The sequence below is a fragment of the Abramis brama genome (genome assembly GCF_963993115.1).
Source record: "Abramis brama genome assembly, chromosome: 1".
Taxonomy (NCBI): Eukaryota; Metazoa; Chordata; class Actinopteri; order Cypriniformes; family Leuciscidae; genus Abramis; species Abramis brama.
In genome coordinates, this window is record NC_139963.1 from 7,721,347 (window position 1) to 7,742,108 (window position 20,762).

The following is a 20,762-nucleotide window of genomic DNA, read 5'->3' on the forward strand; positions in this document are numbered from 1 at the left end:
GCGTAACATTGCAACTCCCTTTTTTTTCTGTAACTAATAAAATCCTGACTGACTAATGTTTAATCGACTATAGGGGGCAGCCCTAGTATGCTAGCAGGCATTGAGAGTTGTTGTTGAAGGAAATTATTCATTTTTCCTTTTCCCTAGCATGCCTTGTACCAGTCCTGCCATGAGGATGACAACGACGTCCAGACAATCTCTCATAAGTGCCAGGTGGTCACACGCGAGGAGTATGAGCGATTGACCCGCAACAGGAGGGCTGATGGGAGCTTTCACGACCTATACTACCTGGCCGGAACCTACGACCCCACCAGTGGACAACTGCTCACTGCAAACGGCATGTCCCTACTCTGTTAGCACTGGACTTCGGGATACTACTGAGTTTCTTTGGTCCAAAGTCAGAGATGCATTGGAAATAAGAAGCTGGGCTGCACTGGACGCTCTGACAGAGGACCTGGAAGTACACCCATAAACTCTGGGAAGATATCTACACGACCCTTCAGAGTAGATGCGGTTTATCCATGGTCCTAATTCTCTTCTGGGAGGTTATCTAATGGACGTATTGTGGATCTGATTTTCCATGAAACGTTCGTTTATCTGATCTTAGATCACCAAAGCAAAACTCTTGGTTTGGAGAACATGGTGGACGACTATGAAGACTTGAGCCTTGAGTTGTAGGCCGTGGCGTTGTGTTGGGCGCTCTCCGCACGTCACTTTCATGATTCCAGGGATATTTAAGTACATATAAGTATAAATATATTAATTTCATTTATGTGTATATATATATATATATATATATATATATATATATATATATATATATATAAAATAGGGAATTATCTCCTATCAAGCCATACACTTCAGTACCTCTTAACATGTCTTTTTATTCAGGTGTATATTGTACAGGATAGGTTGCTTGTGCTTTTTGTGTGTGTGTGTGTGTGTGTGTGTTTTTGTTGTTGTCTATATGTAAATATTCAAAGCTATTTTATATAAGTGTAATGTACAGAGGCTTATCTTGCCATGTTTTGATTGATTTATTTTTGTATAAGTGGATGATATAGTGGTTGTGAGAGGGTGAACTGATGTTGTATGCATTGCACTGCACACGGCCTGCTGATACAGTGAGAGAGGAACCGTCCCGGTCCCGTTTTCTCTTTCAGAGAGAGAGAGAGGGGTCACATGATGGGACGACATCCTTTTATCGGCTGCACTTTGGGCATTTGTTCCTCTAATGTCTTACTCCGATTTGTTGTTGCTTATGTTTGCAGACTCAACACTTTAATGCTAAAACAAAGGGAAACAAGTATTGACACTTTAAAATTGTATTACAAGTAGTAATTTGACACGAGTGATTGAATTTAATCAGTTTTTGAGTCTACAAATAAGGAGAGTAAAAAGGGTGAATCTCATAAAGAAACTTCCAGGCCATAATTCACTTCAAATTCATAAAGAAATGTGCTTTGCATAATGAACACAAAGCCTGATTTTAGGACCATTAATAGTGACATTAAGCACATTTCCCCCATTGCTGTAATGTGGGGAAATTGTTATTCCCATAACTATAATACTTTAATGAAAATCAGAAGGTCTGCCTGGACACAACGATTTGTTTGATCTTGATGGAATTTGTGAGATTCACCTAAAACACTGGTATATAATACCAGAAGAACCTGAAAAACAATTCCAACATGTGTTATTACTGTATCTGATGCATTTCTTTTGTTTTCAAATGCATCCTGCACTGTATTTACATATTTCTTTGCTCATTTTTATTTTATTTAGCACCCATCAAGCGGGGTATTTCTGCTAGTGCTAATGGTGAAATCCACCTGATTCTTTATCTTAGTATCCCAGGGTCAGGGCACTAAAAGCGAGGGATTGTCGGAGCTCATAGAGACGTTGTTGTCCAGTCAGACTGTCCTCCATGCGCTCATTCTTCACTGTGAGGGACAATCGCATTCATGCATGAAGGAGCATCCACTGTTTTGAAAGGCTCACACAATCACAGCGTTCTTCTTTTGTGCCAAATATGGTAATTTCTGATTATGCAATCTTCACTGTATTGTTCAAGTATTATGTATGTATTGTTTTTTTTTCTACGTTTTGATCATTAGTGTTTATTTATTGGCAGTGTTACTGTTTCATTACAAAACCAATGGATCATGATGAAAATGTCTTATTTGCTGGGATCTATTTGACCCAAAAGTGTGGCACTAAATGTGTTACAGTCAGTCCTTCACCTCTTGCCACCCCATTAACAACTGCCCCGGCCCTGCAGGGGAAGTGACGCCGTTCACTGACCCCTCGTTTCCTGACCGTTTACCCCATCCGTTTAGATTTACAAATGAACCAGCAGAAAGTCCCCACGGTCACGTTTGGCCTTGTCGTTTGTTCACAGCAGAGAGCCTTGAAGGAGAGCATATATGTGGCTATGTTTAGAATAGCTCTTACTGCTGAAGTGTGTATACTGTGCACAGAATGCATATTTTCACTAGGGATGCACCAATATGACATTTTGGCCGATACCGATAACCGATAATCATTTATATTTGAAAGCCGATAACCGATATATTGGCCGATAAATCTAAATCCAAATTTTTATATCAATTTTGAGAGCCTGATTACAAAAACAAAAATCTCACCATCAAAAGCCACGTCCCAAACACACAATTATAATGTTCTAATTTTAATTTTATGTAGCCGATATGACAGACAAGTGCTGGACACTTAGCTGTATTTTCCTTTTTTGAAGTGATTTCAATCATATTTCAAGCAATCTGAAGTGTCTCAGCTGAAGGAAATAATACATTATTTGTCCACTTTAATATATCGGCCACATTTTCTTATCGGGCCGATAACGATAACATGAAAAAATTACCATATATCGTCCGATACCGATATATCGTGCATCCCTAATTTTCAGTATGTATGGAATACCTGGATGACCTACAGTACCACATTTGCCAAAATGCGCAGTATACCACAGATGTATCCCACAATGCAAAGTGCTCAACTTTTATTTCCGGTGATGTCTGAACCAGAAGAACGACTCTCTCTTTCTCAGCTCATCATTTGATCAGAAAGCCAAATGTAAATGGCACACAACATTGGATTTTTATTGTCAAGATGATAACTTGCTGCATTAAAGGCAGGGTAGGCGATTTGTTCCATAAACCTTTTTCGTTATGCTGGTTGAAAGCATAGACTGTAAAAAAAAAAATGGACGTAACCCGTATGTTTCTGAAGAGCATTTTTGAAGCCCAAAGTGGGCGGAGCCGGTCGTCGCCATCTTGGATAACCGAAAATGTGAGGATTAGCTGAGGTGACGTGACGCTAACAGACAGCCGACAAACGGCTAGTAGTGAAGCAGCAGCAATCCACCTGTCACTCAAGTGGCCACGCCCTCAATTATGCACAACTTTAAGGCTTAATATAATTTAAATGGATGAGTTATAAAAAAAATTCACCTCCCTCACAGTCGTCATGAAGGGCAAAATTAGCTTTATAGACCAAAAGCACTTTTTGCACCAGGCTGTAAACATGTTTTTTTCCGCTGTAAAGTTGGGCATTTTAACATGGGGGTCTATGGGATTGACTCTCTTTTGCAGCCTGTCTCTAGTGGCCAGTCCATGAATTGCAGCTTAAGTCACTTCCGTGTTGAATTCAAGAGAGAGAGACAGAAAAGTTGCCGCTTGGTTGAAAGTCTCTTCACATCCTGATAGCAATCATTAAATTAAGCGGCCTAAATGCATTTATATGTATATATATCGTCTGTGGAAGGCGTAAATGTTCGTCCAATCATTGCACTCGGTCCGAACGCAATGATAGGATGTCCTTCCTGCCTGTTAACATATGTATTTTCATACCTCCGTGCAGAAATCACACGTCATCAGCGCGTTTAATGCTATGCAGAGTTGTAGACAGACGTCACAGATCTTATGCTTTCAAAGCTAACTTGCTAACGCTAGCCACTCCAAAATTGCCTACCCTACCTTTAAACAAGCACTTGCTGTTTTCACAAAAAAGAAAAAGTATGTAGTAAACAGTATACACTTCACCGTATTTAGTAGGAACTACGCTGGAATCCATTCTGAGCATAGCCTGTGCTTGACTTGCTCCCTATTAATAGTTTGAGATCATATATGACTGATATGTATTAGGATTTGACTATTTAAAAAACTCTTGTAATCAGAGCAAGGTTGATATAACAAGGTTGTGTGTGTGCGCAAGTATGTGTGCCTTTTTGTACTCGGCCTTTATGTTTGACTGTTTTGACACAAGAGGGCACTGGATAGAGTTGTGAATGTACTTCGCATACGTCAAGCATGCTTATTATCTGAGGACCTGTCTGTAAGTCACACAGATTCAGAGTTGCTGTTGGACACAATCTCCTCTTAAACCGGGGGAGAAACTTCATTAGTTGAAGGTCAAAGGTCAACAAGGATATTCAGGTCAGCACGTCTGATATGTTACAAGAGCAGGTCACTTGTTCATGGCAAAGGTGCAATACTACTTCGGCGAAATATTTGAACGGCACTCAGCATTTCTAAGCTTTTTTTTGCAAAGGCTGATGGGTAACAGGAAGTGATGAGGAGGACGCAGGAACGTCTGTCCTAATTAAGCAGCTTTCTTTAAATGCCAAAAGGCATGTACTTAATATTCCGCTTGTCCGAGAATCTCTGATACACGAGATGTTCTAACTTTGTTAAATGAAAATGATGTATATCTTTATATCTGTTTCCATTGTTTGTTTGTTTTTGTTTTTCTTTGCTTTGAAATGTTGTAAAGATTGTACATGTGTAAAGTAAGGTTTGATTTTGGGGTAAACATTTTACAAAAAAAAATACTTTATGAGTATCAACTGTAAACGTGGTTTAGTATTACAATTTTTTATAGAGGGCTTATGAATAAATATCACATTTAAAAAAAATCTTTGGACTTTCATTTAATTTCCTGTTTAAAAGTTGTGGCTCCTTCAGTACACTTTGGCTGACCAGGAACATTTATTATTATTGAACCGTTTTTAAAAGTAAATCCTTCAGTTTTCATTTCAAGTTGAGTTTAAAAGCCAGTTCACTTCCCGTGTGTGTGTGTGTGTGTGTGTGTGTGTGTGTGTGTGTGTGTGTGTGTGTGTGTGTGTGTGTGTGTGTGTGTGTGTGTGTGTGTGTGTGTAGCGGCTCAATGAGGTGCTATAAGACATGAACAGGACCAGCTCCACTTACACACTAACTCAGCTGTAATGAGTGTTTAATGATCTCGTGTGCTGGAGGACTTGAGCATGTTACTATAACAGAGTGTGTGTAAAACTGCAGCTCTACGTTCTGGTGAGGAAACACTGTAGACGAGACACGAGTGTGTTTGAGGAGCATTTCAGCCTGGTGATCACTTCAGAAAACTGTTCACCGCAATAAAACGTGTGTGTGTGTGTGAGAGAGAGAGAGAGTACATAACACCTGATGTACTCTTCATAAGAAGAATGGCATCTACGCTAATGTTAGTCTTTGTTTATTCCGCGGTTTACTGAAGTCAGCCGGATCCGGGCCGGATCCAGATCAGATGCTGGACCTGCGCCTAGTCACGTCCACAACACATTCCCTAAGTGTCAGCCTCATCAGCTCTGTGAAGGCCTCATCGACACTGATCCTCAACAAACTCGTCTCCATACCGTTGAGATGACTCCGACTTCCAACCAGATGGAACTGGATAAATATTGTGAATGTTCTGAACCAATCGGACTTCTGACCTGTAATGCTGCCTGGATCATAATCATACACTGTTTGCTCGTTGGCCAGAGGAGAACCAGTGACTTGCTTAGTTGAGGACATTTAATATTCAGCAATATTTTTGATCTGCCATTCTTAAGGTGGACGATGACGCAATATTCTTCTAGAAACAAACTTTGTTTAAACTTTTGTATTATTTTCATGTTACAGAGAGAGAGAGAGAGAGTTTATTTGTGTGTATGTGTGTATGAGAGAGTTTGTGTGTGTGTGTGTGTCAGGACACTGATCCAGTTAGTCGAATCCTCATCTCTGCTGTTGATTGCTCTAGTCTTGCTCTGTAACACAGATCTGGTTTCAGCAAAACTCACAGCTTTACTCGAGATGCACAGACTCTCTCAGCGCGCGCGCGTGTGTGTTTCTGCTTTGAGTAAAGCATCACTTATACAGTATCAACCCCACAACTCTCTCGTTATTTACACCTGTTATTGCCACTTACATGTGTTATGTCTGGATGCAGACAGTTTAAAGACAGTCCAATAAAAGTAGTCTCTGCATTTGAAGCTGTGGATCTTTTGTCGCACGTAAAGAATCTGTTGTTGAAAGTCGCAGAGAAAAGAATGTTCAGAACACATAAACAACAGTTACAGTGTGTCTGGACATCATATAAAGCCTTGTGGCAATAACTGTGACATACTCCAAAAACTAGCATTTTGCTGATTCTTTTATAATGTTCATGCATACAATGCTTTTATGAGCTATTAATTATTCTTTTCATTAAAAATAATAATAATGTAAAAAAATTTGAGTGTTCATCAGAGGGGTCCAAGACCCCAGGACTTTTGTTGCACTTGAACCACGAATACACACACACACAAAAAAAATAGAATGTATTCGAGAAGTTAAAAAAAAAAAAATTAAGAAAGTAACAAATCCTTCGCTCGCGGGTCAATTTGACCCCCTTATGAATGAATGGGATTTGAGGAATGCTTCAGTACACATAGAAAAACCTAAAAATGCTCAAAATTCAAACTAAAAATGCTAAAACTTTACCAAAAAAATATCTTTTATAATGTCGATGTGCATCTGAAGAAAAATTAGCCTGGTAATACCAGACTCTGCTACTTCACTTTGCTTCGTAATTCGCGGAATGGCATAATAGAGAAGTGTTTTCTCTCTTGCTAGGGGTCGCTTGTCTGAAGTTTAAAATCATTGGTTACCCAGCCAATCACATAACGTTTGGTTATTGCGTGTGTTATGCGCATGCTCAGCTGCATCTAACTTCCACTGTAAACACATGTATGATGCGAAAACAAAACCATCAAGCGAAATACCGGAGTGGACATGGCTCTGAACGACTTTTGCAGATTATGTGAAGTAAATCTATGCATCCACGGTACAATCAGCGTCTACGTCACGGCTCTCAGCCCGCCCTCTGTTCGTTGATTGGCCCGGCTGTTTTCAGACCGGTGGAAAACAGAAAGATAGGTCGCTATCTCAGACTGAGTACAGAAGCGAAATGAAATTGAGCGGAAGTACGAAGTCTGACGTAGTCAGGCTAAAGAAAAATGACTTTAGGACCCAGAAGAACAGCTCATTTGCTCCATATAGAGCTATAAGGCCATCTAGTGGCTAGAGTCATGAAATATCATGTTATATTACTTTTTTTCCACAAGAGGTCGGCAAAGACACCCAATGTAAGATACTTTGAGCTGAATTAAAAGGGTTAGGCATGAAATTGTGAGTTATTTTGAATTCAAGTTGAAAGAATGTGAGGAATGTGCTTACATTACTATTTATTTATTATTTATTGATCAAATCTGGCAATTTAAAGGTAAATAAAATAAAATAAAATAAAAAACAATACAATTGCAAAAAAAAGTATAATTTTAGGGCTTCGGGTCATTTTGACCCACGAGGGAAAGATGTGTTACAAAGTGCGAGGGAAGGATGAGGGTTAATGAAACTGTTCTGATGTCCAAAGACACATTATATACGCTAAACTGCCTCAATGTACGAGCAGTCTTGAATGAAACTTTTGTTTGGCTGGTTGTTGATGTGGGCCGGATCTGGGCCCGCACTATGTTGCTGTCTGAGGCTAATGCTTTATTCACCATATCATATCTGCTCTGCTATCAAGGTAATGCCAGATTCAAAACACATTGAGATATAAATATACACAAACACAATCTGCATCTAATAGGCGAAAAACTATATGAAGAACTAGTAATATCCAAATTCATACATTATGAAAAATAAAGGCATCTATGGAGAACCTTTAACATCCATGGAAACTTTACATTGCTCAAAAGGTACTTTTATAGTTTAAACGTGTTTTTATCCACATGTTTTGTCCACGGGAGAGGATTTGTGAATGGATGGTTAGGTCACATGATAATGACAATAGTCCAGTCATTTTATGAAAAAAGGTTGAACAAATTGCCACAGAAGCAAACTGAACTGATTTTGTATCCTCCATATGTCCTGAGTAAGGAAAAAAAAAGCCCCGAAGAATCCCATTAGGGGAAAGTTTCGAAAAAGACCCTTGTTAGCATGCAGGTGCAGAAATCAGTAATGACCATTTCATTTGCTTATATGTTATGTAGAGAGTGTGTGTGATTCATTGTTACAGTCACATGCAGAACACATGTGTATTATTGCCTCGTTTCTCTTGATTTGCACTTCTGTTTGCACTTGTTTACAGCAAATTAGGGCCTTTATTTGGTCATTTTATATATTTTAGGGTTTTCTCTCTAAATTGAGATAGTCAGCTGTACCAAACATAATTCATAGTTAATCCAGTTGTGTCATTTAGTCCATATTGCACTTTAAAAGGAGATTGTTGTAATTAAAGCAATTTATAAATTCATATTGGTCATAGAGGTAAAGCACTTTGAAAGAAGTTTGTCAATCGTTTAAAACTCATTTTTGGAAGGTGCTTTATCTGCATTAAATATTATTATTGTCAGTGTTAAAATTATTCATAATAATACAATAAGGCAAGGTTATTACATTAGTCTGCATACTAAAAACTTGATTTATTGTCACACTATTTATGGTAAAGTCAATTAGATTGCAAATTTGTATTCATTAGTTTGTACGTTTGTTATGGACATTTATGTACAATTTGCAGTGAGAAGTCTAATTAATGTTTATTTGTTTGTTTCCTTTTATTCAGCTCTTACGGTGTTTTGGGAATACAATTCTTTATAAACATCAGTTCCTGAGAGTAAATTGCATCTGTTCAGCTGGGAATGCTCATAGACCATAGGGTTCAAGAGTTGCAGACATTTTTATTTGGGTATATATATGTCTTTTCAGAAAATTCTCAAAAATAGTGGCGCATATTCAGAGGAGAGAAGCAACTTTTATACTTACCACTGGTTACATTAGGACTCACGTCCACATCACTGATCCAACTGTAAATGAGCAGACAGACATACAGCAATAGAAAAGCATTCTCAGCATCAATGTTCATCTTGTGTTTGAAATGCTGCATCTACAGTGATTGATTTCTGACGCTGAAGTCAAAGCTTAAGACTTTATTCTGAAGAGCATTTCTGTGAAGTCTTACACATACGGCTCTGATTTGGGTTTATTTCGATAGTCCACTTTAGATATTCTACTAACTATAAGTAACTTTGCAACTACAAGTCAACTAACTGTCATTAGAGTATTAGTAGACTGTCTGCTTAATATTTGCTAACACTTCATTTAGTTGGTCCTCCAATAGATATTCTACTGACTACAAGTAACTTGGCAATTACAAGTCAACTTATTCTCCTAACACGAACCTTAACACCCAACCATAACCTAACAGTCTATTGACAGTCAACTACAGTCTACTAATACTCTAATGAGAGTTGGTTGACATGAAGTTGCAAAGTTACTTATAGTTAGTAGAATGTCTAAAGTGGAATATCGAAATAAAGTGTAACCGCGATTTGTAATCAGCCGAATCAAGTATTTCTATACTAAGCATGTGTATTTCATTAACACTTTTGTGGATAATTTAAACAACAAAAAAGATCTAACCTATATAACTGAAATAATTATTCATTCACAACAAAAACTTTAATTTTTGCATGTTTAAAATTAACTGGTTCAGTGACTATAAATATAATTATACTTTATGTGAAAATTGTAGAAAATTAATCTGGTAAATGATAATTAACCCTAAAACATGAATGCTAAAATGGTCTCTAAACACTCTAATTGTGTGAAGTGAAATATAAATGAAAACGTGTGTTGTATGGATATTCAGTCTAAACTCAAGAAGAATGGAAAGAGTGTGTGAGTGAAGGTGGTTGTGAATGTGTTATAGTCCAGATACACTCACACACGATCAAGCTTCTGTTCAATAAGAAATCCAGACTCAATAACACATCCACACTCCACACACCAAACATCACTGTTGAAGAAATCACGTCCCTTCCTCTGGTTTAATGCTGTAATTACTCCAAGTCTCCTCACACAAAACCTCACAGCAACACAAACACAATTATTACACAATAATTTATCCAACTGACTCTAATATGCAGAAGTAGAAAACTTTATAGGCCAAACCTGAGAAAACGGCACCATCTTGTAAAAAATAAAATAAAATAAAAATAGTTTTTTTTTTTTTTTAAAGCCTAGCCAACAGAACAAACGTCTATTGACAAAGACTGCATAATTTTATAGTTAAATATTTTATAGCCTAGATAAAAAGAAATTGGCAGTTTTAATGGGTTTCAATTGGGACATTTTTGTCCTTAAGGTCATGAGTGTAAATATTGTGTGTACCCAGTGATTTATGAAAGGAAATAAGAAAATTTCAATGAAAAATACACACTTGTGCCAAAATTGATGCAGTTGGCATTAACACAGGAAAAAATTATACTCAGAAAGAGACAAACACGTCCTTAAGGAAACATGTCCAAGGGTTAATTTGGCTCTAAACTTTACATTGAAGTGTGATTGATCAATGAGACCCTTTGATTACAGTGTTATTATCGAAGCATAATTTGCAAAACTGTATTAATCTAGAAGCAGAAGCAGATTTAACTGTGATTTTCTGCTGTAATGAACAGTTTAACTGGTAATATCTTCAGAGGAGTTGCGCTGCCATTAGATAAGTATGGAAAGACAGTCTCTGTGAAGGATGTCCTGAATGTGCACAGAGAGTCTTTAGTTACAGGATCAGAGAATGACACTGTTCCTCTGTCATAGTCCAGCTGAACTCTCACACGCTGAAGCTTCTGCTTAACAGTAAAGACAGTGCCGGGTTGCTCTGGGGATTTTGAGCTGTATTTGCTGTCCCAGTACTGCACACACCAGACATTAGACTTAGAGAAATCCTCTCCCTTCCTTTGGTTTGATGCTGTTGTTATTCCAAGATTCCAGCCTGTATTGTCTCCAACCTCCACATCGCAGCAGTGTGTTCCTGAGTTAAAGCCCTCAGATCCCAGGACACATGGAAAATAATCAAACCTCTCTGGATTATCAGGAAGTGTTTTATCTCCATCACTGAGCGACACACTGGTCAGATCAGCAGAGAGTGTGAGACGACGATCTGCTGTGTTTGGATCCAGAGTCAACGGAGCTGCAAAGAGAATAACATCAGATTACAGGATGAGATATGATGTATTAGAAATGTAAATGTAAAAAAATATATATATTTTGTTGAAAGAGATCATAAATCATAATTCATAACAATGGTCTCTCAGTTACTGTCAGAATGGATTGAGGCTTCAGGTTTAATATCAGTATTCAATAAACACTATTGTATCCTAATACATAAACATAAACCATGAGGAATAGACTTTTCATTATGAGTTGCTGTATGATCTGATGATTTTCTGAAATACAGTTTACATTCACTTGGTAATTCAAGTGATTATTAAATATATTTCTATCAAATGTTGACGTTGTGTGTGTTTATATGTGAACTATCTTCTGCACTGGTGTCAAATCTGCTGAGACTCACTGTGTTGGACAGTTTCCAGCATCTTCTTCCAGACTCTGAACGGCAGGTTACCCAGATAACGCGACTCATGAATCAAAGCTCCAGAATTCATCCGTGGATCCGGCTGTGAGATCTGGACTCTGAGGAACATTCAGGAGTCAGAACTGCAGTGAATTTGAGTTCAGATCCACTGAGAGAAGAGATACAAGCAGCTCACTCACCTTTCCATTGAGGCCTTAAAGTTCTGGAAAATATAGAGTTTGAAAACATTTTAATATCTTATCAAACACTCTCACTGTCAATGAGTGTCTCTATAGAAGTTGATGTTTGCACAGAGAATGAAGCCAGATTGATTTGTCACCTTTAGAAACGAGACGTCATTGTCTTTCATCATCTCCTCCATGTCTCTGATAGTGTGTGAAAGAGCTGAGATGTGTGTGTTCATCTCCTCCAGCTTCTCCTTCATCCTCTGCTTCTTCTGCTCCTCTTCCTCTCTCAGTGCAGTGATTGTAGCTTCTTCTTCGTCTCTGAGAAACTGATGAAGCTTCTCAAACTCTTCTTTAATCTGACGCTCTGTGTGCTCAGCTTGACACTGAAATCAAATCACATTCACTTCAATCATCTCAATTAACACAAATCTCGGATACCCGACATATAACGGATCCAGAAGCAGAAGCTGCTCGTCATTTACAGAAATAATCAACTGGAATCCATTATATTAAATATATCGATTTATAACGGTATAAAGTGATCCTCCAGCTGTAATGAAAATGACTCTTGATTCTGTTTCCTCACATTGATGTGTTGAGCTGTTTTCTCAAACTCTCCTTTCTTCTTTTCGTTGTGTTGAAGTTTCTGTTGTAAGGACTTCAATGCTGTATTGAGCTCCTCCTAGAATTGAACAAAAATACATTAAACACCAGATTACAGTGAAGAGAAGAAAATACAGTGATATGATCATACAATTCTGTGCAAAAGTTTGACCCCCACCCTGATTTCTTCTGTTTTTGTGTAAATCTCATACTTAATTGATTCAGAAATTAAAACATACCATAAAACAAAGATAATCTCAGTGCACACAAAGTACAGCTTTTAAATGACAATGTTATTTACTGAAGCAAAAAAGTTATCCAATACTAACTGGGCCTGCGTGATAATGTATTTGGCCCCATAGTTACTAATTCCTCAAATCTCTGAAACTGTATTAATAATGTTGTTCAGCTGGACTAAACACAGCCAGTCCTGATCACTGCAACCCTGTTCAATCAAATAAACACTTAAATAGGACTTTTTCAACAGCATGAAGATGGTTAAAAGGTCTTAAACAGTAACACACTATTGACAAAGGTGAAAGAAACTCCAGGAACAATGATGAAGAGGGTGATTGAAAAACATCCGTATGTGATTATTACAAAGCTATTTCAAAGGCTCTTGGACTCAAAGAACCACAGCGAGAGCCATTATATCCAAACAGAATAAACTCGGCACAGTAGCAAACCTTCCCAGAAGTGGCTTAAAGTCACCAAAGGACCAAGAACAACATCGTAGGAACCAAATTTTCTTATTTTCTATCAGAAAATGCTAAAGCACAATAACCTATCTTTAGTCTGCAAACTGAAGCTCAAGCAACAAGACAATGATTCAAAGAATAGTAAGTAAATCCACCTCTGCACAATTGTGCTCTTTTTTTGCAAAATAATGATATCTATGAAAAAAGCCCCACTATTTAGTATGAGACACAAAAACATAAGAAATCAGGATGGGCAAATACTTTTACAGCACAGTAAATGTCATATATTGAGTAAAATGAAATAGTAATAGTAATGCATGAAAGTGGTGATATCTGTTTATGACTAATTATTGTTCTTTACATGTGAAACAAGAAACATTTGTCTTACCTTGTAAGATGAAACCACTTCACTGATGGGTCTGAATTTATGATTGTCATGTTTTTGTGAATTAATACACACTAAACACACAGGCTGTTTGTCCTCCAGACAGAAGAGTTTGAGTTTCTCACTGTGTAAACTGCAGATCTCCTCAGATCCTGATGAACGTTTCTCATTTCTCTCCTTCAGGAACGACTCGCACAAGTTTTTTAATGCCAGATTGAATGGAGGTTCACCTTTTGAGGATCTTCTCCTGCAGACAGGACACTCCTGAGTTTTCTTAGTTTTCCAGAACTGTTGTAGACACTCTTTACAAAAACTGTGACTACAGGACAGAAGAACAGGAACATTGAAGATTTCATGACACACGGGACAAATATAATCATATTCAGTTGCTGAAGCCATTTTCACTGTTTGAGTCTCGCAAACTTTACTTTCACTTCCTGAACGACGGTTTTCAAAAATGAATCAAGATGAAAATCAAAGATCTGCTGTCTGTTCAGAAATGAACATCACAAAAGTCCTTCTGTAAAGTTTTTCTCTGTGTTCTCCATTGATTGCTTATTCTTTATTGTTTTTGTTAAGACAAAGTCGGTGTGACAGAAAGGAGAAATAACAAGTCAGTCTCTTCCTGGTTAGTGTTGTAAAAGGGAGGAGTTTATGATCACCTTTGGGTGTGTACAAACAGGTCAAACAGAAACATCAGAATTTCATCAGCTAAAATGTATTCAAAATGGACATGCATTGAAATGTTAGAAAATAATGCTGTAAAACTTTGAATAAAACACATAAGAACAATTACAATACAAAACTATTAATTATAAACAACCTCAAAATGCTTATACATGTTTTATTTATTGCTCTTTATTTGTCATATAGTTTCTTCAGGGTCTGTCATGATCAAATCAAATTTAGTAAATAAAAACAACAGTAGTTGGCCATTGTGCTGTACAACAGAATAAATATCTAAAAAACAAAAAAAAGAGCGCAAAGGGAGTTTACATCAAAAACACCAATAAGAAAATTCAACATTAATTTTCTGTAATGCTAAAATCTTTGTCAGTGTAGTAATGTACAGGAATAAAGATCTGAGTGACTTTGACAAGGGCCAGATTGTTATGGCAAGGTGACTGGCTCAGAGTATCTCTGAAACTCAAGGCTTGTGTGTCGCTCCCGGTCAGCAGTGGTGAGGATTCACCAACAGTGTCCGAGGAGGGACCAACACACACTGACGACAAGGTGTTGGACACCCAAGACTCATGGATGGACGAGGGCAATGAAGGCTATCCCGTCTGGTCCGAGCCAACAGAAGGTCTAGTGTGGCATAAGTCACACACAACTTTAATGATGTAATGGGAAGAAGAAGTTGTTTTATTTATTTGCTCAAGGACGCTTTACATGGGAGGAATGTGTCACAACACACAGTGCATCACATTCTGCTGCGTATGGGGCCAAAGACCAATCAGAGTGCCTATGATGACCCCTGTCCACTTTCAACAGAGTCTACAATGTGTATGAACATAATTCATGTGCCTGGGAAGCAGCTGATCACAGCAGATGTGATGTCAGGAGCTCCTGTTAAGCGGACTGATAACTTTAGTGATGGCATAAGGTCCAATAAAATGGGGAGCCAATTTCCGAGTGGGCGCCTGAAGGGGTAAGTTTCGTGTGGAGAGCCAAACTCTCTGTCCACACACATACCTGGGAGCTTTGGACCGGCGACGGTTGGCGATACGACGGGTGGTTCCCTGGTCCGGCAAAAAGCTGACCTCACCCTCCTCCAAGTGCAACGACAGCGCAGTGTAAAGGCCTGGACCGAGGGAACGGTGGCATCGGGTTCCTGAGAGGGAAACAGAGGCAGGTGGTAGCCCAGATAACAAGAAAATGGGGACAGGCCAGTTGACGACAACGGCAGAGAATTATGAGCGTACTCCACCCATGTCAATTGCTCGCACCAGGAGGTGGGGTTATGAGCCACCAATCAGCGGAGCATCGACTGAGGTCCTGATTAACACGCTCAGCTTGGCCATTACTCTGTGGGTGATACCCTGATAACAGACTGGCAGTGGCACCAATCTGTCGGCAGAATTCCCTCCAAAAGTTAGAGACAAACTGGGGTCCCCTGTCCCACATCAGTCAGTCAGTTAGTCATAGTTATTTATAGAGCACGTTTAAAAACAACAGCTGTGGCCAAAGTGCTGTACAAAGTGTAAACAAGTATCCCAATGAGTAAACATAAAACCACAAATAAACAATGCACAATACAGTGCAATACCACTACGCCCACTTATGACCATAAGCAACAGTAAATAAGTGGGTTTTAAGCAAAGATTTAAAATCAGTGTATGTAGTATGTCCGGATTACATTCATATACACACATTAATAATATATAGAATGTACTTTTATTTAACTTTATGTGTCGCAAAGTAAGTACTTATTCCAAAGAAGTGTGTAGTCAGAGAGTGTGTGATTTGAGACGCAGCCCACAGTAATCATCACTAAACCCTAGCTTTTGGCCTATTGTCTTACATTTATGCATTTGGCAGACGCTTTTATCCAAAGCGACTTGCATTGCATTTCAAGGTACACATTTACATTCTTATCAGTTCTTGCTTTCCCTAGGGATCGAACCCATGACCTTAGTGTTGCAAGCACCAACGCTCTACAGTTTGAGCTACAGGAAAGCAAAGTCTTGAGACCTGAATGCTGAATGAATTCAACGAACATGAATGACACTATAGAAAACAACACTTGTTGAAAAATAAGTAAAATTTACTTAATTTTTCTTTGGCAAGTTTTTGCACAAATATTTTAAAAGTAAATTTCACATATGCGAATGTATTTTTTAAAATGAGTAAAAAAAATTAAATAATCTTTCCATTTATGTATGGTTTGTTATGATGGACAATATTTTGTCGAGATACAACTATTATGAAAATCTGGAATCTGAGGGTGCAAAAAAATCTAAACATTGAGAAAATCTCCTTTAAAGTTGTTCATTTATGTTGGCGATTGTGCTACATTCACTCACAAAAATAAATGTTTTATATATTTACGGTAGGAAATTTACTAAATATCTTCATGGAACATGATCTTTACTTAATATCCTAATGATTTTTGCCATAAAAGAAAAATCGATAATTTTGACCCATACAATGTATTGTTGGCTATTGCCACAAATATACCTGTGCGACTCGTGACTGGTTTTGTGATCCAGGGTCACATATGGAATTAAGTAAACTCTACTTAACTATGTTAAGTGAAAGTAACAAAGAAAATAAGTAATTTTAACTTGGCTAGTAAAAGGTTGAGTAATATCTGTTTAATTGAAGTTTCCTTTGCAATACATTTTACTCTAACAATATAACATTGAATTAAACCACACTTTTAAAGTTTATGCTTTACTTAGAAAACATCTAAAGTAATTAATACAATAGATATTGTCTGAGACACCATATTTATATTAAAGAAGATAAGCGTTTTGTGAGTGCAGAGACCTCAATACTTGTTACACAATGACGGTAACATTCGATCAATTGTTTTTGTGTTTGAATGTGTCATTTTGAGTAGAAAATGAACTCCAAATGTCACAAAATGGCAAGTTACTAATCCGAACAACAAAAGCAATGATAAAACAGTGTAAATACAGCCAATCAACCTCATTAATTAGTCATGCCCCAGGGCATGATGGGAACACCAGTATCAGAAAAGTTGAGTAATTTTACTTAATTTTATAACGTTGATATTTACGCTTTCATTTCTATACTTTTGAATTGAGTACTAATATAGAAACTAACTTTTTCATGTAAATTACATTGTTTTTTTCTGTAGTATTTACTTCACCACAGAATGATTTGTCTCAGTCGTTCTGAAACACTGGTGTGATGTAAATGTGCAGTGTCGACAGCTTCGGTGATTATTACTGGAGCCTTTTATTTGTTTTTAATTGCCTGAGGTTTCATTCATTCTGCACACTCTCAAAATGACTCCCTAAACACACATCGGGCATCAGTAATACAACTTTTTTCAGTAACGCTTTATTTCACAGTGTCCTTGTTGCACATGTCATGTACTTACTGTAGTAATAACAGTAAATTATGCATAATTACCAGCAACTAACCCTAATCATAACCCTACAGTACTACAACAGCACTTCAGCTTTTCATGGTTCACTCTGCTAATAATAAAACATCTAAACCTCTATTAATTCTTAATAAGTAGACGTCTGACAGAAATAAAGTCAGTCTGGTTAGTAATAAGTGAAGCTGGTAATGCTGTTTGTGGAGTTAATGTCTTCTTTTAAGGCTGTGGCTGAAGTCGTATGTTGTACGTTTGGAGAATGTTCTTAAAACGTTTGGCGCACTCATACTGTGATGTCACTATGATGTCACTGTGACAGTGTTGAGAAACAGGAAGTAGAATCTCCCCCCAGAGTGATGTCACTGTGATCATCACATGATCTCACGTGTTGACTGTGTATTAAAGTCTCATTAAAACGGCATAGATTTCATTGTTACCCTTGTCCCAGACCCAGATTTTCTAAATATATATATATTTAGAAATATATATTTTTATTATTATTATTATTATTATTATTATTATTATATATTTATTATTTATTGTTTAAAAAAGTTTTTTTATAATTTTAATTAATTTTTTCTTTTTTTACTACTGTAAGCTGCAAAAACAACTCGCTGGCACTTCTGATCTGTCTACGGGACATGGTGAAGAAAAAAAAATGAGATAGGAGAAAAATTGTTTTAGCAATGTGGGCTTTTGCTTTCTTTCGCAAACATTGGTGCCTATAATTGGTTGAGCAGAAACTCGCCCCGTCCCGCCCGCTCATGCTGAGGTTGATTGGAGATGGTGTGGGTCATGTTCATGCCTCCTGTGTTTGCACAGCACTCTGAGCTGTTTACAGTCCTGAGTAAATACTGGCAGAGACACACACGCTCTCCTATAGCTCCTCTTCTCAGGTGTTTTTACTAACTGCTATGATTTCATATTCACATTTATATCACTCTTTATCTGTTCTGTCATGCAACACATTTGCTCTTGCTATTAGCAGCAGCTGAAACAAAATCATTAGCACAATGTATGCAGTTTTCATACTTTTTCTGTTTGTGTGAGTAGCCTATTTGCTCATTGTGTGTGTGTGTGTGTGTGTGTGTGTGTGTGTGTGTGTGTGTGTGTGTGTGTGTGTGTCTCTTGCTGAGTCAGCAGTAAAGTAACCTGAGAGAAGGTCAGAAGGCCTCAGAGATGGAGCACCAGACATTAATCTCCACACAACATCCTCCAACACACTGCGTCCGTGTGCGTCGTCACTGGAAGCCAGCGAATGTGTTCATGCCGCAAGAGTTGAGGTTCTGTGGTGACAACAAGAGAGATGGTGCTGTTAGCAATGCAGTAAAAATAAACCGAGTTTAACTTCATGCAAACGAACAGCCGATGGATTGTGCAGACGGCGGAGCTCATGTGATCTGGCTCCTGTTATAGCAGCATCTTGTCAGTGTGATTTAGCATAATTTTAGAAAAATCATGTTTATTTGCCAAATCCCTGTGAAGAAATACCCATAATGATGAAGACTGATCTACCAATCACATCTACTGTACTATAATGAAATATTAGCTATATATATATATATTTCAATCATGACAACTCTTTGGAATAGTTTTAGCATGTTATTGAATATGGCAGTGAATGTATTTGGTCTTGGCGGACTTGAAGCTGCTACTGCTAATAGATACACTTTATCTATATACACTATATATGAGCAAGCAAGGTACACTGTAAACCCGAATAAGCTGGCAAAACTAAAAAAAAGTTTGAGGCAATCATTTTTTACATTAAGATTTTTAAGCTCAAGAAATTCAAAGTTTAAGTAAGCAGAACTGGCAGATTTTTATTTTGTACTCGTGCATTATTATTGCTCATAACTTGAAATATTTGAGTAAGTGAAAATAATACATTAACCTTCAAATGATCATGTAATCTCAACTTAAATATTTTTAGAATTGGAAACTTTGAAAGCTTTAACTAGCCAATTCAATAAATGCAAACTTGATAATAGGCTCTATGCACGATCGCTTCCGCGTTTGGTCTCCGACTAGCGAATCGGTTTCTAAAATCGTTGTCTCCGTTTCTGAGAAAATTTATTTTATTAAAGTTTTAGCGCTAGTACACTTCGCCATAGAAAGCGCTATGCGGAAGTAAAGACGCTGGCTGAGATTCTACCGGAAATACGTCAGCAGTGTTCACGCATAGAGCCTATTGGTAACAGAACACTTTGATAGTATTAGCATTAGCATAGCATAACAATTGCTTAGTGATTTCATCATTAAAGAACATTTGATGTTTATCTATTTCTCATGCTCCACTCGTCACCATGATGGAAACAAACATTACAGAAACTTTTCTAAATTAGCATAACAAAACTTTAAACACTACTAAATCTCCCACTTAACATTAATCTTGCACGAAAAACATTACGTAGCACTTAATGGTAACATTTACTCTCCCTTTCGAGTGTCATGGCAAAGCATGTTGGGAGATAGAAATCCCAGCCCAGTGTCAGTTAAATTTAAGTTTGTCTAAATTAAAAGAAACAAGTTCATAAAACTCAAAACAATGAAACAATTCAGATTACTTTTTTTTATGAACTCAAATGAAAAATCGATATACTCATAAACGTTAATTTGATTGAACTAATTTGTTTAATTTAAATTCACCCTACTCAAACTTAATTTGAGTTAATTATTTTGAGTATTAGGGTTTACAGTGAATGTTGCCGCTGCATAAATAGACGTATGTAAATCCCGTAGCAGATCTAGGCAGGTGGAGCTGGGGAGGTGGAGGGGTTCGGAGGAACTGTGATAGCCTACAGCAAACCCTGAACCCGACATGTTTAAATGTTGAGCAAGCAATCTCATTGGCTGCAGGATCAACAGAGGCCAATCAGCTTGTGCCATGCGGTAATGATGTGACTGCTTGCGGAATCCATGTTAAGGACTGATTAGCCAGCGCCCTCTAGCGGTTCATAACTGAACTCTCTCTCTCTCCCACGTTTAATGTGACATATCTGCATTGTACGTGTAGTCTAAAAAAAGCCCAGCATTGTTTGATCATTTAACACATTCCCTCTTATTTGTGGTGACTGATGATGTCACGGTCGTCATGGTAACAGCGGCTAAATGTCGCCACA

At 37.7% G+C, this 20,762-nt stretch overlaps 2 protein-coding genes across 3 annotated transcripts in view; one reads left to right on the top strand and one right to left on the bottom strand.

Moving 5' to 3' along the window:
- Positions 1-786, top strand: part of bahcc1a (BAH domain and coiled-coil containing 1a) — a 116,821-nt gene extending 116,035 nt beyond the window's left edge. For both annotated transcript variants that reach the window (XM_084109808.1, XM_084109809.1), the window contains exon 29: positions 148-786. In XM_084109808.1, coding sequence (XP_083965934.1) covers positions 148-357 — 210 coding nt within the window. In that variant the 3' untranslated portion in view covers positions 358-786. The remainder of the gene's footprint in view (positions 1-147) is intronic.
- Positions 787-10,406: 9,620 nt separating this feature from the next.
- Positions 10,407-14,217, bottom strand: LOC311085808 (E3 ubiquitin-protein ligase TRIM35-like). The gene is made up of 6 exons (XM_084118429.1): positions 13,569-14,217; positions 12,466-12,561; positions 12,032-12,262; positions 11,892-11,914; positions 11,692-11,810; positions 10,407-11,307 (listed from the first exon to the last, which is right to left on the bottom strand). The coding sequence occupies exons 1-6, from the start codon at positions 13,962-13,964 to the stop codon at positions 10,766-10,768; spliced, it is 1,407 nt and encodes a 468-aa protein (XP_083974555.1). The 5' UTR covers positions 13,965-14,217; the 3' UTR covers positions 10,407-10,765.
- Positions 14,218-20,762: the final 6,545 nt, after the last annotated feature.